The sequence below is a fragment of the Talpa europaea genome, assembly GCF_964194135.1.
Source record: "Talpa europaea genome assembly, chromosome: 14".
NCBI classification, from domain to species: Eukaryota; Metazoa; Chordata; class Mammalia; order Eulipotyphla; family Talpidae; genus Talpa; species Talpa europaea.
The window spans coordinates 25322493-25343940 of NC_140082.1; the positions used below are offsets into that span (position 1 = coordinate 25322493).

At 36.1% G+C, this 21448-nt stretch overlaps 1 protein-coding gene across 1 annotated transcript in view; it reads right to left on the bottom strand.

Moving 5' to 3' along the window:
• MALRD1 (MAM and LDL receptor class A domain containing 1) overlaps window positions 1-21448 on the bottom strand; it is a gene marked incomplete at its 3' end in the record, with an annotated part of 364653 nt that overhangs the window by 272680 nt on the left and 70525 nt on the right. The window contains exon 14 of the mRNA XM_084254012.1: window positions 14984-15104. Coding sequence (XP_084110138.1) covers window positions 14984-15104 — 121 coding nt within the window. The remainder of the gene's footprint in view (window positions 1-14983; window positions 15105-21448) is intronic.

Genomic DNA, 21448 nt, shown 5'->3' on the forward strand with positions numbered 1-21448 from the left:
TCTGCTGCATAATTTGTCACTTTGCTTTCATATCTATTTAAAAACTACCATGAGATACCATCTTACACCACTGAGAATGGCACATATTAAAAAAACTAGCAACAACAAATGTTGGCGAGGGTGTGGAGAAAAAGGAACTCTTCTGCACTGTTGGTGGGAGTGCAAACTGGTCCAACTACTGTGGAAAGCTGTGTGGAGATTTCTGGACCTACTAAACATAGAGCTTCCATATGACCCAGCAATTCCACTCCTAGGTATTTACCCAAAGGACACAGAAACATCAATTCCAAAGAACACCTGCACCCCTATGTTTATAGCAGCACTGTTTACAATAGCTAAGCTTTGGAAACAACCCAAATGCCCAAAAATAGATGACTGGATCAAGAAGATGTGGTACATATATACCATGGAATATTACTCAGCATTCAAAAAAGATAAACACATGCAATTTGCTGCAACATGGATGGCGCTGGAAGGGATCATGCTCAGCGAAATAAGCCAAAAAGAAAAAGAAAAATACCGGATGGTCTCACTCATAGCAGGAATCTAGAAAACTTAAATAATGGACCAGGAAAATGAATAACTATAAGAAAGTGAAAATCAAAATCAACAAAAAACTATGAACCAGAGACACTTTTAGGGGGGCGGGGGCGGGAGGGGAGGGATTGGGGTCAGAATGGGGGGCTGCAATTGTATGGGGAATATAACAATAAAATTTATAAAAAAAAAAAAATAAAAATAAATAAAAATAAAAAATAGATATGAAAATTTTAAAAATAGATGTAAAAAATTAAATTTAAAATTTAAAAAAATTAAAAATTTAATTTAAAATTTAATTTAATTTAAAAATAGATATGAAAATTTTTAAAAGAATTTTAAATTTTTCCAGTAGTTCTTACACACAGGTTGTCCAGAATTACTCAAGCCACCATACTAGAAATAAAAGTTCTACCATATTTAATTTCTATTTAGTTTTTTAGAAAAAAATTTTAGTCATGTGCTATTCCTGTTTTAAAATATGCCCTGGGCCTCCCTGGTGGCACAGGGGTTAAAGTCTTAGAGCTCTCAAGCTAACTTTAGCCACTACAACATGAGTTCCATCACTGGTCAGGGAGCTGAGCCACATAGCACAACGGTCCTCTCCTGTCTCACCTGTTGCTCCCCTCAGCAGTGTATTCCAGAAGATCTGCCTGTTCTGCTCCCTACTCTGTCTCTGGTGACTCCTCTCACCCCCTACATGCACCTCTTGCCTGCACCCCAGTTCTTGTATGCATAAATAAATCTTAAAAAAATAAAATAAAATATGCCCTGTTAATGGCATGTATTAAAATATAAAGAGAGTCATAGGCCTACCCGGTGGCACAGCGGGTTGAGCACCATGCTGTGAGGCTGTCCACAGCCTCTGCAATGCAGGTTTGATTCCCGGCTGGCCAGGGAGAAACACACATGGCATGGCAGACCTCTCCTGTCTCGCCCGCTGCTCCCCTCAGCAGTGTATTTCAGTCAGTCTGCCCGTTCTGCTCCCTGCTCTGTCTCTGTCTCACCCTCCTGTGCCTCTGATCTGTACCCCAGTTCTTGCATAAAAATAAATAAATCTTTAAAAAAAATAAATAAAGGGAGTCATTATGGCTACATAATGCTCTGGTAGAATAATATATTTTCGAAAGGTTGAAAGGTATTTTTGCTGATGTCAAATCATTTACCATGAAAGGAAAAACGAAGAAAAATACATATGTATGCCTAAATCTACATATAATGAATAAACAAAACTATAAAATATATGAATTCATTTTTCTCTACTCTCTTGTGTATGTTAATAGTAAATACATTTTCTGTATTTATATAGCTTCCAAAATATTTATTAATAGGTGTGATAGTCTCACTATATCAAAATAGTAACTGCTGGGGCATCTCTAGTGGCACAAGGGGTTAAACATCAGCACTATGAAGCAATCCACAGCTACTGCAGCATGAATTTGATCCCCAGCCAGGGAGGTGACCCACATGGCACAGCAGACCTCTCCTATCTCACCTGTTGCGCCCCTCAGCAATGTATTTCAGTAGATCTGCCTGTTCTGTTCCCTACTCTGTCTCTGGTGAATCCTCTCACCTCTGGCCTGTACCCCAGTTCTTGTATGCATAAATAAATCTTTAAGAAAAATAAAATAATAATTACTATAAGCTATATTCATAGAATACTAAGTCAGAAATGGATGGCCAAAATTAGCTATGAGTGGCCTTTCATTTTTAATTGGTAAAGAAACAGAGTAAGGGAAGTGCAGAATCAGAAACTAATTTGAGTCCTTTAGAATTTTCTTTGAGGATCAGTGAATTATTAATAATTTAAATCTCTCCTGAAGCTGAAGTTCCAAGAGGTACTGATTCAGTTACCCATAAGGATAAGAAATCTCTGTAAATGCTGTATGTCCCATGCTATATGTTCTGACAGAAGGCTAATATTGGTCTACCAATAATCAACAATATAATTATAACAAGGATAGAGGATATAGACATAAAATAACTTTCACATTAGTCATGCATAATCATGTCATAAAAATGTAATGAAATGAGAATACATGTAATGAGAATATTCATGAAATTGTACTTGAGTCTTAAAAAGAGGTAAGATTATATAAGTGTCTCAGAGGGTCTATGGAGTAGGATATTACAGGTACTTTTAGATCTTTGTGAATATTAATGAAATAACCTGAGTTTCAGCATATTTCTGTGTTCACGCTTTAGATTAATGGACTTTTACCAAAAAGGACAAAACATTTATGATCTTTAGCATAGTCTGAGGAAAGATATATATTAACTATACCAAAAAAATGAATAACAATTTTAACAGCCTAGAAAAGACTATCTTTTGTTCATTGTATTGCCTTTACTTCTTTGTCAAGTTCAGTTGACTATATTGCTTTTTCACAAAAGGCATTAGAACAACTGAACACCCACATGCACCCAAAAATAAATAAATAAAAAGAATCAAGACATGGACTTTATATCCTTCACAAAAATTAACTCAAAATGGATCACAAACCTAAATGCAAATCTCAAAACTATAAAACCAGAAGACAACTTAGAAAAAAATCTAGATGAATTTGAGTAAGACAATGACTGACACTAAAGGTACAATCCACAAAATAATAAAAAATAATTGATAAACTGGACTTCATTAAAATTAAAATCTCTGCTTTTTGAAAGATGAGGTCAAGAGAAGACAAGCCATACTCTGGGAGAAAATGTGATAGTGTTTACATTAAAACCATGTGGGTTTTCAAGCCACCTTATACCCATACCCCAAAAGAGAGATTTAAATCAAAATTGGAAGCTCCAAATTTTACTAATGGATAGAGCTTCCGATATTAATTTAAATCCCTCTAAGGGTACGGATATAAAGTGGCTTGAAAACCCACATGGTTTTAATGTAAACTATCACATTTTGAAAGGGGGAGGATCATTATGCCTCCTTTACATTTTTCATCATAGACTCTGCTAAACTGAAAACAGAAACAAAATAGACAAGAAGAGTTGATGCAGGATAAAAGAGAACTAAAGTAATTCAGACTTAAAAGCAAAAAAAAAAAAAAGGTACTTATACTTTACTTTTCACTTTATAAGTTACATAATGAAGAACAATGATCTTACTGAAAATCAAAATCTAAAATTAGCTCAAAGTAATCACACAGAAAAAAATCTACTCTCCTCTTAGATATCTCTAATAGCATAATTTACTGAAATCTGATTACAGAAAAAGATTCTATTAAATAAATAGATTTTATTCTCAATAGAATTTTCAAGTGAGAAAGAAGAATTCTTTTGTTTCCTTCTTGCTATCTTTTTCATTTTATCTCTACTATCTTGTACTTCTCCAATCTAGCAACATAATTATCTGCAGCAAAGATTGATCAAAATGTCATGGGTTATTTCCCAGATTTTACTTGTCTACAGAAGGACTTTTTATTTTCTCAGTGATCAATGACTCAATAAATGAGAATGAGTAGTTGTTTTCTCCTCCTCTTCTTTTTTTTAGTGTCACAGAAATGAGAGCCTTCAACAGAAAGAACTTACTACTCGTATCTTTACAATTCCTTTACCTGGTGTTTTGTTTGCTCATTTTGGTTTTCTTTATGGGGAAATGGTATCTAAATTGGACAATAATAAGATGAGAGACTTAAATTTACTAAGAAAAAATAAACTAGGTAGTTTTTTATCCACAGGGGTTCGCTCACTGATATACATCTAATAGGAAAGTAAGATGCTCAGCAATTAGCAAATTAAGGTTCATTTTGACCCAGTTTTCCCCTGTAGTTAGGCCTATAGAAAACAGCTTAAGATAGAAAATAGCAGATTATTTTCCCATCTTCTGTTAAAATAAAAGGCAATTCATTAACAGAAGTTCATTTTAGGAAGTCTTAATTTTATAATTAAGCTTAAATTTATGTCTAATTTCACAAAAAAATTCTCAAGACCAAAAAAAAAAAAATACCCCACAGACCTAATTATTGTAGAACACACACACACACACGCATGCACGCACACTCACACACACACACACACGCACATTTTCAAAAAAATAAATAAGGAAAATTCAAGCTCTCTCCAATGTTTGAGTGGCCCAGTGCAGCTAAGTCCCTCATTCCCCAGGCTCGTGGAACAGCTCCTGAGGAGTCCCCAGTAGAGGGCAAACTTCTGCTACTTTTCTCACCAGAAAGAGGAGCCAAATTCTGTTCTGTGGTATCTTGGCACCTCTTACTCTAGAGGAAACATCACCTGCATGGTGTCTTGGTCTGAACTTCACCCCCAGGTTCTGAGAGAGGGGAAGAGCTGAGAGGGGGGTTCTGAGCAGACTGGCCATTTTGGGAGCCTTGAGTAGAGAGCAGTGTACCTAGTTATGACTCTTGGTCATGGTTGCTGCTGGACAGCAGCTGGCCTGCCAGCCGAATGGGAGGCATGCCTTTACCCTCCCCCCAAAGAACATGGGGAGGGGTGGTGAGCCCCCGACCTCAGCAGTGGCTGACCTCTGCAGCCCAATAGTGGCAGGACTTAGTGCGAATCTGACCCGAGGTGCTGCAGGCCCTGGCACCAGACTCAGCAGGCCCTGTTACATCCTGCTGGTGTCTGTAATGGTAGCTCCACTTCACATCATCATGGTAACTGGACCGTATCTCGCTTCCTCTACTCTGTTGGTTAGGAAAAATACAGGTTTTGCATTTGTTGTGAGAGGTGGTGGGGGAGAGCTCCTGACTGTGTGAAAGTTTTTAGACTCCTTGCCCAGTAACAGCAATGAATTTACATGATGAAAGAAATCTGGAAATCTCAAAGGGGTAGGTAAGGAATTAGTAAAAACAAATAGAGATGGCTTTCAGTGCATCAACACATAAGATCACTCAGCCTCTACTCTGGAGTTCACCTCTGGAAATGCCAGTGTTTAAAGCACATGTTTCTATGTTTAGCAGGCACAGCTGCTTAGGGAAAATATACCACCAGCATCTAAGTTAAAAAAAAAAAATCAGAAAAATAATAAATCACTCCTCTTTCCAACACTATTCAACCTAGGTTTTATTGAATCCAAACACTAAGTATTAACTTATGTGGCCTTTCCTATGAGCAGACGGAAAAGTAGAAAATGAAAAATTGCTTAGCTTTATTTTTAGAAGAAACAAAATCACATGTAATTCAGAATAAACAGTTTTTAGAAAGAAATAAATTACAGTGTTCAGAAAATGAGAATATTAAAATATCTTTATAATGTACAGAGTTGCTTAAGAACACTGATTTTCTCACTATATTACAGAGTATAGGCTAGAACAAAATAAGTTATATATATTCTGTTCATCCAATGTGAACATGAGAAAAAGGATCATTGATAATATTTGACGCATGAAATCTTCATTTTGTAGTATAGAAGCAACTTTTCAGAACTAAAGCAAGCACTATGTAAGATAGTATTATTTATTTTAGTCTTTGAGGAAACTAAATACTTGTTCACAAAAACAGGAACACTAGAATAGTAAAGTCATTACTGGAACTCTTCTACTTTACAGGTATAATGATTAATTAACATAATATGCTTTTGGCAAAAAAAGAAAAAGGTAAAATGGATTGATGTCATTAAATAGCCATTTTTAAAAATTCTACTTTTTAGATTCTATCCAAAAGAAAAAATAAAATAACAATTTTAATCTAAGAAATATAAATAAGAGTCTATGACAATGTTGGCAGTGGCATACTGATTGGTCTAATAACCTGAGAGGGAAAATGGACTTTTCAAGAGACTAGAATTGTTTAAATACACCTGGCCACCCTCTCTCCTCTCTAATTCTCAGGCAGACCCTAAATCCTTTTTAATGTTTGTGCTACTGATGTCAAGTTAGGCTTGAGAGCTGATAAACTCAGATAATTTGAAAGATCCTTTAAAATGGAAACATACAGACTATTTGTCTCTGTTCTTCATAAGTGGCAACATAGGCCCATATGAAAAATTATTCTGGTGTGAACTTTTCTGATATGTTCTAATTTTACACACCCAAACAAAATCATGTGTAAGAGTGTTTTCCTCTGCAGCCTGGCCTATTAGGGTCTAGAGACCAAGAGGCATTCTGTTGAGAGATGTTGTAACTGTTCTGCTATGTACTTCCAGTTCTGCAGTTATCATTGTGGTGCAAAGAAATCATCCTGTACCCCTCTGGATTTTCCTCAGGTTAGACTAGTAATCAAAATAGCATCAGACACTTTAATATCCATATGGAGGCATGGAGAATTTACACAGTTGTAAATTTTAAAGAATAAAAGAGTGGACCAAGAAAATGACATGTGCCACTGAACAGAGATTCTACTGAAATCATTCTCAGAGGGACTCAAGGACTCGATATGCCAACCCCAACAAATCCAGCAACTTTTTTCCTCTTTTACCAAAATTGGTTAGAACTTATCTTTGTTAATTTTTTTCTTACAAGTTTGAACATATCCCAGGGTCCAGAAAATCTAAATTCATAGTAAGTTTAATAACTCTTTTGAGGTTAGCCATAATCAGTCTCTTCTAAAAGAGAAATATCAAACTGGGTTAAAGATGGTTGTAAAATGAGAAAATTGAAATAAATTGCATTAAAATACTAAAGCATCTTTCCCTAACATGTATTTTCTGTTAATTGCACAGGTGAACAAAGATAAAATCATTTCTAACTTAAGTGAATTTTATGGTGTATCTGAGGAAATTATATGATCAAATTATAAAGTAAATGTCATGTACATACCTTACCACTATTATTTTAGAATAAATTAATAATCATAAATGGAAGACTATAGAACTACATGAATTAAAATAACTCTTGGAAAATTCTACAGTGAAGCTAACAATGCCATTGTGAGCAAATCTTTCCCATGCCAATCACTTGACAGTATGTCACCAACTGAGATTGAAATGATTACATTTAAAATATAAATGCTCAATAAATAATAGGTAAATTTATTGAAACCAGTTCCAACCAGTTCAGACCAGCTCCAAATGGTACAAACCAAAAAAGGCTGTAACTGCTTCTGACTTGTTTAAAGCAACTGAAACCGAATACACTGTAAATGGCTCTAACCAGAACACATTTCTTGAAAACAACTAAAACTGCTTCAACTGGTTCTGTTTAAATTGGCTCTGACCAGTTCAAACTGGTTCTGACTGGTTAAAACCAACTGAAACGACCTCAAACTGGTTCTGACCAGTTCAAACCAGCTGAAATCAGCTCTGAATGGTTCAGACCACTTCTGAATGGTACAAACCAAAAACAACTGTAACTGCTTCTGACTTGTTAAAGCAACTGAAACTGAAACCAACTGAAACTGCCTCAAGCTGGTTCTAACTGGCTTAAACTGGCTCCGACCATGAATCATGGATTTTTTTTTTTACTTTAATTGAAATCACGTTGCATTATAACATCATATAGATTCCAGGTGTGCCTCATTGAAAACAACATATGTATATTGAGTTCACTAAAATATTCATAATTATTATAATTAAAAATTCTGTATGTGACAATTTTAAATACAAGCATAGATTCAATTGGAAGAGAGCCTAACATTTAGACAATCATTTATCATTTTTTACATTTAAAAAAGATCTTAAAGATCACTGCTGAGAGGTCTCACAAGAAGAATAAACTTTTTTCTTTTCATAAGATCTATATGAAATTATGAATATTAACAGAACCTACTATATAATCATTTCATAGATATGTAAATCAAACCATTATGCTGTATAACTTAAACATATACAGTGATGTAAATTATTTCTCAACTCGGAAAAAACAATCTTAGAAGTAAAAAAAAAAAAAGATGTGTTTTCATTTTCAAAGATAGGTGATATAATCTACCTCCTGGAATTAGGTACTAGGTGAGCTTAATGTTATTGAGGACTGTAACATATTTTGCAATTTGGTATCAAGACAAACAAATTAAGTGCTTAAAACTGTATTGGCCAGAGAATCCTGCTACCCTCCCCCACCCACAAAACCGGCACATTCAGACCAACAGAAAGGAGGAGAAGAAATAAATAAATAAATAAATAAATAAACTATAGATCAAGCGGGACAGTGAGCAGATAGGAACTACTGCAGGCACCGGGTCCCGTGAACAGGAACTGTGGAGAACTATGTGGGAATTGCCACGGAAGTGAACAAATGGCTCAGGGCACCATTAGAGGAAGCTAAGGACTGACTCTGCAGAGAGTCCTGCAAATAGCCCAAGGCCAGCCAATAAGCTTGTGTGGAAAAGCAAATGCACTCCAAAAGCATATGCAGATCGCGGCTATGCAGGTCCCCTTGCCCATGACTAGGTTCATGGGGGGATGCGTGGGAACTGTCACTGAGGTAAATGACCCTCACTGAGTAATCAAAAACCAGGCGCCCAGGCTTGGGAGTGGGGTGCAAAAGGTGCCATTTCTGCGTATACTGAACTGGGCTACCAACTGTGTCCCAGATCTGAGGGCTTCAGAACTGAGAACCGGGACATGAAATTTGGGGTCTGAGATTCCCACAACAGTGGGGTACAGGTCAGACACAGCTCCCCCATGCCATTCAGGCATTACACACCACCCTCACACTATCCCCCCCACCGCAGACCCATGGGGAGGTTGGGGGGGTGTAACACAGTTCTGGAAGGATACTAGGAAAGATCTCTGGTGCCACCTAGCAACCAGAACAAAATCACCAGCTTCCTGATAGTTGGAATCCAGGGATCCCAAAGTCACCCTCAGGCTCTGAGAGAGGGTGAGCCAAACAAACTAGGGTAAGAAGGGAAACAAAGCATGGAGCAAGAACCCATTCTGGAACTGAGAGCCAGGCACAGGATTCAAGGCGTGGGATGCACCACAATAGTAGGCACTGCACTGGGTGACAGGCAGCATTTTGGATCTGATAGCCCTGGAACTGAGACCTAGAGGGCAAAATTCAGGATGTGGGATCCATATAGCTGTGGGCACAGCACCCAGCTTGAACAAAAGCCCCTGTGTTGAAATGCTCCTCTCCCCCCTTCATTTCTCAGAGAACCACTGGGAAAAAGCACAGGTCAGCAAGTACAGGACTCTGGCACCACCTGGTAACCAAAACAAAATCACCAACTAGCTGATTTCCTGCTGGAGTAAATATAGTGGGAGGGAACTGAAAGGGACAATGCCCAGCAACACAGCATCAACACCCTTGTGGAGTTTTGGCATACAGTGCTGGACTCAGTCTGGTAAACAATTTCTGACACCACTGAAGGAGCACCCCAAAGAGATGCCCACCAATACCAGTGGCACAACATCCCAACACATAGAACTAATTAGAAAGCAAACAGCAGGGAGAAGGAAAAATATAAATAACCAAGCAAGCCTGCAGGAGGAGGACACACCACAAAAAGAAAAACAGTCACCAGAGCTCAACAATGACCTGGAAGAACTTCTTGGCCTGTCAAATAGAATTAATGATCATCATGATTAAAAAGCAGAAAGAAAACGAAAAGGAAAAAAATGATTTAAGACAAATAATCACTGAAATAAAGAACACAATTGAGACCTCAAGAAAGGAAAGATTAGAAATGCAGGAAATTAAAAGATTACTAGAGAAGATAAAGAACTCTGGGAAAAGCAATGAAAACAGAATCGATGAAATGGAAGAATGGATCAGTACTCTTGAAGACACAGAAATAAATAGAGCCAAAAAGAGAAAAGGAGAGAGAAGTGCAAAGGAAGAAGTATGAAGACATTCTTCGACAATTATCAGACTCCATGAAGAGAGGAAATGTAAGCGTTATAGGCATTCCAGAAGGTGAGGAGAGAGAGAAGGGGTCTGAGAAATTATTCAAAGAGATAACTGAAGAAAACTTCCCAAGCAATGAAAAAGGAGATGAATATAGACATACAAGAAGTGAGAAGAACACCCATTTACCACAATGAAAATAAAACTACAGCAAGACACATAATAGTAAAGCTTGCAAGAGTCCAAGACAAGGAAAAAATAATGAAACTGGCAAGGGAGAAGAAACAGATAAGTTACAATGGGAAACCAATAAGGTTAACTTCAGACTTCTCCAAAGAAACACTAAGGGCAAGAAGAGTATGGAGTTACATATTCAACAAACTTTAACACAGCAAATGCCAATCAAGAATACTTTACCCTGCAAAGCTGTCCTTCCTCTATGAAGAAAAAATATGGACCTTCTCAGACAAACAGAAATCCCAGAAATTCATTACAACTAAACCTCCACTTCAAAAAATTCTACAAGAGGTTATAAAGCCAAAACAAACAGAGGAATGAACAAGAACAGAATAAAGCAAGGAGTAAAATCACAAAGAAGGCAAACAACATGGAAAATACAAATGCCAATATATCAATATTAACTCTAATTATAAATGGATTAAACTCATCAATAAAATGACCAGAGTAGCAGGCTAGATTAAAAAACAAAATCCAACTGCTGCTGTCTCCAGGAAACACATTTAACCACAAAAGATAAACACAGGCTGAAAGTAAAAGGTTGGAAAACAAACCTACCGCAAATGGACTAAAAAATAAGGCAGGAACAGCTATACTTATACCAGATGAAATAGACTTCAAATTAAAAACGGTAAAAAAGACAAAGACAGACATTACACTATGATCAAGGGGACAATACACCAGGAAGAAATAACACACATCAACATACAGTCACCAAATGAAGGAGAACCAAAATATATTAGACAATTATTATTAGCTCTGAAAACAGACATTAAAGAAAATACACACATAAGGGGAGATTTCTTCACCCCACTCTCACCAATGGACAGATCAACAAGACAAAAAAATAAACAAAGATACTAGAGCCCTAAATAAAGACAGAACTCATGTACTTAACAGACATGTATAGGATAATGCACCCCCAAAAAATCTGAGTACACATTTTTCTCAAGCGCACACAGATCATTCTCCAGAATTAATCACATACTGGGCAACAAGACAAACATCAACAGATACATGAAAATCAAAATCATTCCCACTATCTTCTCTGATCATAAAGGCATCAGACTAGAAATAAATCATGAAAAGAAAACAAGGAACCCTCCCACTTCATTGGGATTGAAATCCACACTACTGGAAGACCACTGGACTAAAGAGGAGATCAAAGAAGAAATTAAAAAATACTTTGAGTTGAATGACAAGGAGGATACCACTTTCCAGAATGTATGGGATGCAGCAAAAGCAGTAATAAGAGGAAAATATATAGCAATACAGGCTCACATCAATAAGCAAGAAAGAACTCAAAGAAATAACCTAATCTCACATCTCAAAGAGCTAGGAAAAAAAAAAACCCTAAAGCTGGTAGAAGAAAGGAAATAATAAAAATCAAAGCAGAAATAAATGAAATGGAAATTTAAAAAAATCCAAAAGATCAATCAAACCAAAAGTTGGGTCTGTGAAAAAAATAAACAAAATAGACAAACTTCTAGCCAGGCCCACAAAGAAAGAATGGGAGAAAACACATATAAATAGGATTATAAATGAAAGAGGAGAAATCACAACAGACTCAGTAGAAATCAAAAGAATAATTAGAGATTGCTATGAATACTTATTCAACAAACAAATTCAACACTTATTCAGCAAACAAATTCAACCACCTAGAAGAGATGGACAAATTCCTAGAACAATATAATCATCCAAAGCTGGGCAAAGAAGAAATAGAACAACTAAACAGACCACTTACAAGCAGCAAAATTGAGGCAGTAATCAAAGCATTCCCCACAAACAACAGCCCAGGTCCAGATGGCTTCACAAATGAATTCTACCAAACATTCAGCAGTGTATTAGTGCCTATCCTACACAAACTCAAAAAATTGAAAATGAAGGAATACTACCAAATACATTCTACAAAGCCAACATTACACTAATACCAAAACCAAACAAAGACAGAACACTAAAAAGAAAATTACAGGCCAATCTCCCTAATGAACACTGATGCAAAAATCCTGAACAAAATCCTTGCCACCAGAACCAACAATGCATTAAAGGGATAATACACCATGATCAAGTGGGATTCATCCCAGGGGCACAAGGATGGTTCAACATACAAAAATCAATCAGTGTAATCCAACACATCAACAAAAAGAAAAATAAAAATCATATGATCATATCAATAGATGCTGAGAAAGCATTCAACAAAGTCCAACAAACACTTATGATGAAGGCCCTTGAAATTCCCGGGATAGAAGGAACATACCTTAACATGATAAAAGCCATATATGACAAACCCACTGCCAATATTATTTTCAAAGGTGAAAAGCTGAAGGTCTTTCCTTTAACATCAGGTACAAGACAAGGATGTCCTCTCTCATCACTGCTCTTCAATATAATACTGGAGGTTCTAGCCAGGGCAATAAGACAAGAGAAAAACAAGGAATCCAAATAGGGAAAGAAGAAGTAAAACTATCGCTATTTGCAGATTATATGATAATATACATAGAGAACCCTAAAAGCTCCACAGGAAAACTACTCAAAATAATCAACCAGTTCAGTAAAGTAGCAGGATACAAAATCAACATACAAAAATCAGTAGCTTTCCTATACACAAACAGTCAATCTGAAGAAAAAGAAATCAAGAAAACCATCCCTTTCATAATTGAAACAAAAAAAAAAAAACAAATACTTGGGAATAAACCTAACAAAAGAGGTGAAAAACCTATACAAAGAAAATTATAAAATACTGTTAAAAGAAATAGAATACACAAAGAAATGGAAACACATCCCCTGCTCATGGATTGGAAGAATTAACATTATTAAAATGTCCATCCTACCAAAAGCAATGTACAGATTCAATGCTATTCCAATAAAAATCTCAATGACATTCTTCAAAGAAATAGAACAAATACTGATGAAATTCATATGGAACCACAAAAAAACCACGAATAGCCAAAGCCTTACTGATGAAAACAAAGGAGAAAGGAGGTATCACGCTTCCAAACTTCAAGCTATACTACAAAGCCATAATAATTAAAAGAGTTTGGTATTGGAACAAAAACAGACCCACAGATCAATGGAACAGAATAGAGAGCCCAGAAATAATAACACACTTATATGGACAATTGATCTTTGACAAAGGAGCAAAGAATATGCAATGGAACACGGACAGTTTGTTCAAAAAACGGTGCTGGGAAAAATGGATCTCCACATGCAAAAAAATGAAACTAGACCACTACCTCTCACTGTGCACAAAAATCAACTCAAAATGGATAAGAGAACTGGACATAAGACCTGAAACCATAAAATACATAGAAGAAAATATCAGTAAAACACTACAGGACATACATCACAATAACATGTTTAAAGACTCATCACCCAGAGCAAAGATAGTCAAGGAAAAGATAAACACCTGGGATTACATCAAATTGAAAATCTTCTGTTCAGCAAAAGAGACATTAACCAAAACAGAGAGACACCCCACTGACTGGGAAAAAAATCTTTGCACTCCATTCAACTGATAAGGGATTGATCAGAAAGATATACAAAGAACTCACACAACTCAACAAAAACAAAATAAACAATCCAGTCAAGAAATGGGCAGACAAACTTAAAAGACATTTCTCCAAAGAGGAAATACAAATGGAAAACAGGCATATGAAAAAATGTTCAACATCCCTTATCATCAGGGAATGCAAATCAAAACACATTGAGATACCACCTTACACCAATAAGAATGGCACATGTTAAAAAAAACAAGCAACAACAAATGTTGGCGAGGATGTGGTATAAAAGGAACTCTCCTACATTGCTGGTGGGAGTGCAAACTGGCCCAACCACTATAGAAAGCTGTCTGGAGTTTCCTCAGTCTACTGAAAATGGAGCTACCATATGACCCAGCTACCAATTCCACTCCTAGGGATCTACCCAAAAGACACAAAAACATTGATTCAAAAGACCACCTGTACCCCATATTTATTGCAGCACTATTTAAAATAGGTAAAACCTGGAAACAACACAAATGCCCAAAAATAGATGACTGGATCAAGAAGATGTGGTATATATACACAATGGAATATTATTCAGCAATCAAAAAAGATAAACTTATGCCATTCACAGCAACATGGATGGAGCTAGAAGGAATTATGCTCAGTGAAATAAGCCAGAAGGAAAGAGAAAAATATTGGATGGTTTCACTTACAGCACAAATATAGGGGAACCAAATAACACATCAGTGTAAAAAGTAATAACAGTACAAAACACAACAAAGCAAAAACAATTATAAATCAGAGACATCCTGCAGGGGAGGAGGAGGGAGAGGGATCAGAGGGAGGGAGGGAGGAACACAGGGGACTGAGGTGATGGTGCACAGGTGCATTGGTGAAGGAAACTCTATGGGGACTACACCTGAGGGGGTGGGGGGAAGCAAATATTGTTTAAAAATGAACAATGATGTAAAAAATTTTAAAAATTAATTTAAAAAATAAAAATAAATAAAACTGTATTGATGACAAAGAAAAACTTACCTTCATTTAATATGTTGGCACCTGGAAGTGACTTAGGTGAAATTTCACATTCCTGGGATATACTAATGTCATCGAGAGCAACAGTAGCATTTGAAGATAAAACAGTAGCTCTGAAAATTAACTACAGGAACAGAAAGACAAATTATTAAAAATACACAGTAAAAGTAAATGTCTTACAATCATATTCTTTTATGTAGAGAAGCTCACTTGCATTTGTCCCATCTTCCAAACTAATTTTAGAAAACTGTTTTGACCACAGTATTCAAATTTTAAATTTATAAAGTCATAACTGCTTTGACAGCATCTTATGTAACCTCAATATCTTAGGTAACCTTGTTTCAATTAAAAGTTGTAACATTCATCACCACTGAAGGGCTGCCTCCCCATTGGAGCCATTAAGCATCATATGCATTTAAAATGAGCTCTTTGGGGTAATCAACTGTGTGGTTTACAGCCCAATTTATTTATTTTTTTTTTTTAAATAGAGGCATGTTTTATTTATTTATTTATTTATTTATTTATTTATTTATTTGTTTTGTTTATACATGCACTGGGTACAGTCAGAAGCGCGGGAGGGTGAGAGAATTCACCAGAGCCAGAGCGGGGAGCAGAACAGGCAGAAGGACCGAAGTACACTGCTGAGGGGAGCAGCGGGCGGCAGGAGAGGTCTGCGCACCATGTGGGACCCTCCTCTGGTGGCCGGGGAGCAGCCTGGGATCAAACCGGCGCTGCAGAGGCCGCGGGCAGCTTCGCAACCCAGCGCTCAACCGCTGCGCCACCGGGGAGGCCCTACAGCCCAATTTAATTGAGATGTGACTTCATTTGTAATGGGTCTGCTGGAGGCAATGATTCATTTTCATATCACAATATTTAAATACATATATTACATATACATATATAGAAACCTATTTAGTTAGGCATACAATCAATAATCATATACACAGTTAATAATATACACATGCTAAAATACTTGGAGGCATCTTTTAAGTTTAATTTATTCTAATACTCTGAATAATGACTGATGTGATTTGTTTTCTTTCTTGTTAACCATTCATATTATTATGTTTTATTTTGCCATCTTAAGAGAGGGAGAGGGACAGGGGGGCAGAAGAAGAAAGAGGTGGAGGGAGAAAAGAAATTAAATCTAGAGTCTTGGGGTAGTGTAGAAAGACCACCAATCCAGGGAATAGCTTATGGGTACATCACCATCTCACCAGGGAAGATCTCTAAACTTAAAGATATTACTAGATAAGATCAAAATTTTCTTGGTATGATACATTAATAACTAAACTACACCAGAAGTGCTATACAAGAGAGATGTATGAGCTAGTAGGGGAATCAACAAAAAGCACTCCATTTAGATTTTCATTTAGATGTGGTATGTAAATACATTTTCCATTTAGATGTGGTATGTAAATACATGTTATATAAATAGAAAAATGTCCAGAGGTAAAAATAAACTAGCATCTATAATTCCCTCACTATAAAGACTATGATGGAAGGTAAGGATGACCAGGAGGAATGATTTATTGCCTTATCTGGGGTTCTTGATACTTTATAATGAAATGTAGATAATTCTAATGATTTTTAACATTCTGATTAGAACTGGTTTCTGTTCAATTTTGGCAAACTAAGAAATCTGGCATAGATACAGAGACAGAAAATAATAACAAATTTTAAAGATTTTGATGAAATATATACAAGCACTATAATTGAGAAATATACTTAATGCCATTGTGCTACTGTAATTTGGATAGCTTTAATTTTGAAGGAATTTTCCTTTTATTCATTATAATATATCCTGTATTGAAGTCATCAAAATAACAATGCTTAATTCTTCAGACTCATTGTACAAACATTTGTTGACCACCATATCCAAACTCCTCCACTACTTGAAGAAAAACTGGAAAAAACCCAATTGAGGCACTTCTCTGAATCCCTAGGAGAGGAACATGCTTTTTCTTTGAATGAAGTAGGTAGACGATGAGAGGAGTTGAACTATGGGATCAATCTTTAAAATATAGTTACAACCATCAATGATATCATCAAGATGGCAACACAAGTCATTCCTGACTTTCATTCTTCCTCACAAGAAAAATAACTAACAACTATTCATGGACAAGATACCACTGAGAAAATCTTAGAGTAGAGGGGTGAGGCTGAAGTGCCTCTGCACCACAAAGATCAGGACAGACTGCTTAAGGAAGGTAATAGAAGTGGCTTCACACTCTGATTTCAGAGCTCCTCCCCCAGGGTGAGAAGCTCCACACAGAGCAGTCTCTCCTGAGCCTATAGTTCCTCTAGTGGGAAAAGAGATCCCAGAGTGGATGTCCAGGTCATGTAGTGCTACAGGTTGCTTCATGGGACCCTTCACACTGGTCTTATCCCATAGAGATTACAGAGGAATCTACAGGAAACTAGGGATCTGATTGTGTCAGAAAAGAGAAGAGGATTTCTAAATTCCTGCTATGAGTGAGACCATCCAGTATTTTTCTTTTTCTTTCTGGCTGATTTTGCTGAGCATGACCCCTTCCAGCTCCATCCATGTTGCTGCAAATTGCATGAGTTTATCTTTTTTGATTGCTGAGTAACATTCCATTGTGTATATGTACCACATCTTCTATTTTGGGCATTTGGGTTGTTTCCATAGCTTAGCTATTGTAAATAGTGCTGCTATAAACATAGGGGTGCAGGTGCCCTTTGGAATTACTGTTTCTGTGTCCTTTGGGTAAATACTTAGGAGTGGAATTGCTGGATCATATGGAAGCTCCATCTTCAGCAGGTTAAGGAATCTCCACACAGCTTTCCACAGTGGTTGGACCAGGAAAAAGACTAATTATAATAAAGTAAAAATCAAAACCAACAAGCAACTATAAATCAGAGACACACTACAGGGGGGGAGGAGGGAGTAGGATCAAAACAAAGGGGGATGGAAATTGTATGGGTACTATAATCAAGATGAAAATGGATACATTGTGCAAAAATGAAAAATTATGTAAAAATATATAAAATTAAAATATTAATAAAAAATCCAGTAACAAAAAAAAGAAAGAAAAGAGAGGAGGAACTTGCAACAACCATCACTCAGACCTTGACTGACCAAGTTGAGCTCCCACTGGTGCCTGACCAGAAAGGCTGACCAGAGCACCTGGAAGCTGGATAGCCCAGCAGAGAATATAATGGGAACACGGGGAGGCTGCTAAGAGCTAGCCCACCAAATCTGCCCAGCCAGGGGAGGTCAGTAATAGCTGTACCACTGCTGAGTATAGTTCTCAACAAGAAAACCTGGTTGATTCAAATTATATGTAGATATCTTTCCCTTCTAAATCTATTTTTCAGGATCTTGTTGATTTTTGTTTTATCTTCCTGAATGAGCAAAATTATTTTTTGTTTTGATTTCAGGAACTGCAAGTTGTAAATGCTGTTCACAATCAAATGAATAGTTTTTGCTTCTGTAAAATTGTGTTTTTCCAGTTAAATATTCAATTAGCATACTTAGATTTTGGCTCTGTTGACATCTTGTTTGAAAAAATAACAAAAAATAACAAAATGAATAATGAAATGAATAACAAAACAAATAATGATGAATCCAAGAATAAAGTCTAGGAATATAATAAATAGAAAAATAAGAATATAGCAATTTGTGAAGCATGACAGCAGGTCAATAGGAGCAACTCCAAATTTTATTTAGAGCTTACTATATGCCAGGTAAAGGTGGTTCTATTTACATCCTCATTTTAAAGTGAACAGAAGTAAAAAGAGGGAAAGCAATTGGTCAGAGATCACATAGCCAGTAAGAAAAATATGTAACCTGAATCTTTAATGATTATGCTACACTGTATCACTGTAATGAAATAAATAGCTAACTGTTCTTTAGCGGATGCTGCAGAACAGAGCTGAAAAAATATTTAACGAAGTTCTGGTTTAAGAAGGCCAAGGACATAACAACTTTACAGAGACCAGACCAGATTTTTCTTTTCTATTATAAATCTTACCCTTCACTGAATTTTCAAATAACATTAGGAAATTGTTATTGATTTACAGTATTGACTCTGATAAAGAGTGAACTTAGTATTAACTATGGCGGAAAATTTCACAAAAGGTTCATTTTAGAAAGCAATCTAAAATATGACACCCTTATGTTTTAATAGGAAATTCAAAGAGTTCAGACCAACTAGAAATGAATTGATAGTACTCAGAAAAAACCTGACAACTTTACATATTAAAACTAAAAACATCCATAAGGGGGAAAATTTAATTATAAATTAAATAAATGTATTTGTGTGAAAAGCTGAACACATCAAATGAGTAATCCAACTTAAAACAGATTAGAAAGTGTACTATTAACTACTTGATTTACATTCTTCCAGTAAACCATGAAAAAATGGATAGAATATTGAAACATTGTTAATGTGCCATCTTTACAAAGTAAACAATAAGTCAATCCTTTTCCACCAGGAAGGATAACAGCCCTATCTAACTTGGGGTTGCTACTTCCTATGGGACTCAAAACAATTTGTACTGTCTGATGTCTACGTGAGACATCAAAGGGATGACACTGAATCAGAGTTTCATGGCTACAAGGAAACATAGAGGTCAATTAATCTAATGCCTTTCTTTCTTTCTAATATTTGGTTAGGATTGGATTACGCTGTATAAATATGTTCAGTGTTTAGTCACATTCAACTGATGGCCAGGCAATGACTAAGGTCACCTTTAAATGAGTCAACCTACTAAATTTAAAGTGCCAAAGCTGCCTGTTTCCAAGAAGATAAACTTAAAATATTTGAACATTTAATCTCTATATTGACAATTTCTAAGTGTATCTTTTTCATATGTTGTTGATAAATGAAGTAGAACTGCCCCTACCTACACAGAATATTCACATATATTTCCATATTTTTGCAAATAACCCTTAAAAAAAAACAGGTTAAACCAACATATTATGAACATATATTTTTTCCTGCAGAAGATAATAAACAGAATAGAAAGGTGTACAAATACTGGCAAAAGTTGCATCTTTATAAGTAATTGTTAATATTACAAGCAAACAAAATGTAATTTTGTAATTCTGAGGTGTAAGTATGAGTACATGTTTTACTTGTTTGAAATATTTAATATACAATTATATGTGTAACATTAAAACATTAAATACTGTGTGTATATATCTATGTGTGACTGTATATTTATATATGTCTTATGTGGTATGTGTGTGTTTGTGTGTAAAATCTGGACAAATTCACACCAGAATGTTAACACATGCCTGCAATTCCTGATCTAAAGTCTTTCGGTCCAACTGAAGGTCAGAGTTCAGAGTTCAGTTGAATAATTCAGAGAGTGTTTATTTGACACCTCATGTACTTTATGTGACACCCTCAGGGAGGCAGGGGGTTGTGCTCTGTAACCAAACCCATCACTAAATGAATTGCCAAGAGACCTCACACTGCTTCAGATCAGGTTAGTTTTGCTTCTCAATTCATTTCTCAAAGTGTATTACTTTCCAAGTTCTAATTTTCCATAATGCTGACTGAAGACTCTAGACATGTGATGGCCTATAATGCTGAAATTTGAAGGACTATTCCTGTTGTTTACAAAACAAATCTGAACTACAGCCAACTAAGAGAATAAAAAAAGAAGGAACAGAGGCAGAAACTAAAATTCTTACCTTCTCAAAAGTGATTTACACATAGCTAAGGACCATTCACCCCTTTAAAGGACACTACAATAAACTGAGGCTGACTAGTGTTGACTGAGGATCCCCAGAAGGGGAGAGAGAAAAGCCAAAATATGGTGCTGAGCCACCACAGAGGAGAATAAAGGAAGAGGGGCAGAAGAGCAGAGCTGTGTTAGAAAGTATCACAAATCTTGCTGCCAAATTATAAAGTCCTACCACTGGGCAATCTACAAACTTAGTATGTACCAGAATAATGAGTAGTCTGGACTTGCACTGAAGAACAAAACAAAACAAAATTTAAATTTAAAACCCCAAAGGAAGAACTGTTAAAGAAAAAAGAATGTTGTGCTAAAACTCTTCAATAATGGTGATAGGTTAACAAGTGCCTCATGCATTTAAACTCATACTTCTTAACTACTTCCAATGAAGATCAGTCTGGTGTTTTGTTTTTTAAGACTTTTAGAGTTGTTTGAGAAGTAGGTACAGAGATTTCCCATATATCCTCTGCCCCACACATGCATATTCTACCACATTGTCAACATCCCTTACCAGAGTGGGATATTTGTTATAATCAGTAAACCTACATTGACATATATCATCATCATCCAAAGTTCATGTTTATATTATGGTTCACTTTGGGAGAGCCATGTTATGGTTTTGGACAAATGCATAGTGACATATATCCATCATTTTATTATTACGCAGAGTATATTCACTGCCATAAAAATCCTCTCTGCTCCACCTTCTCATGCTACCTGTCCCCATAGTCCCACAATCCCTGCAACCACTAA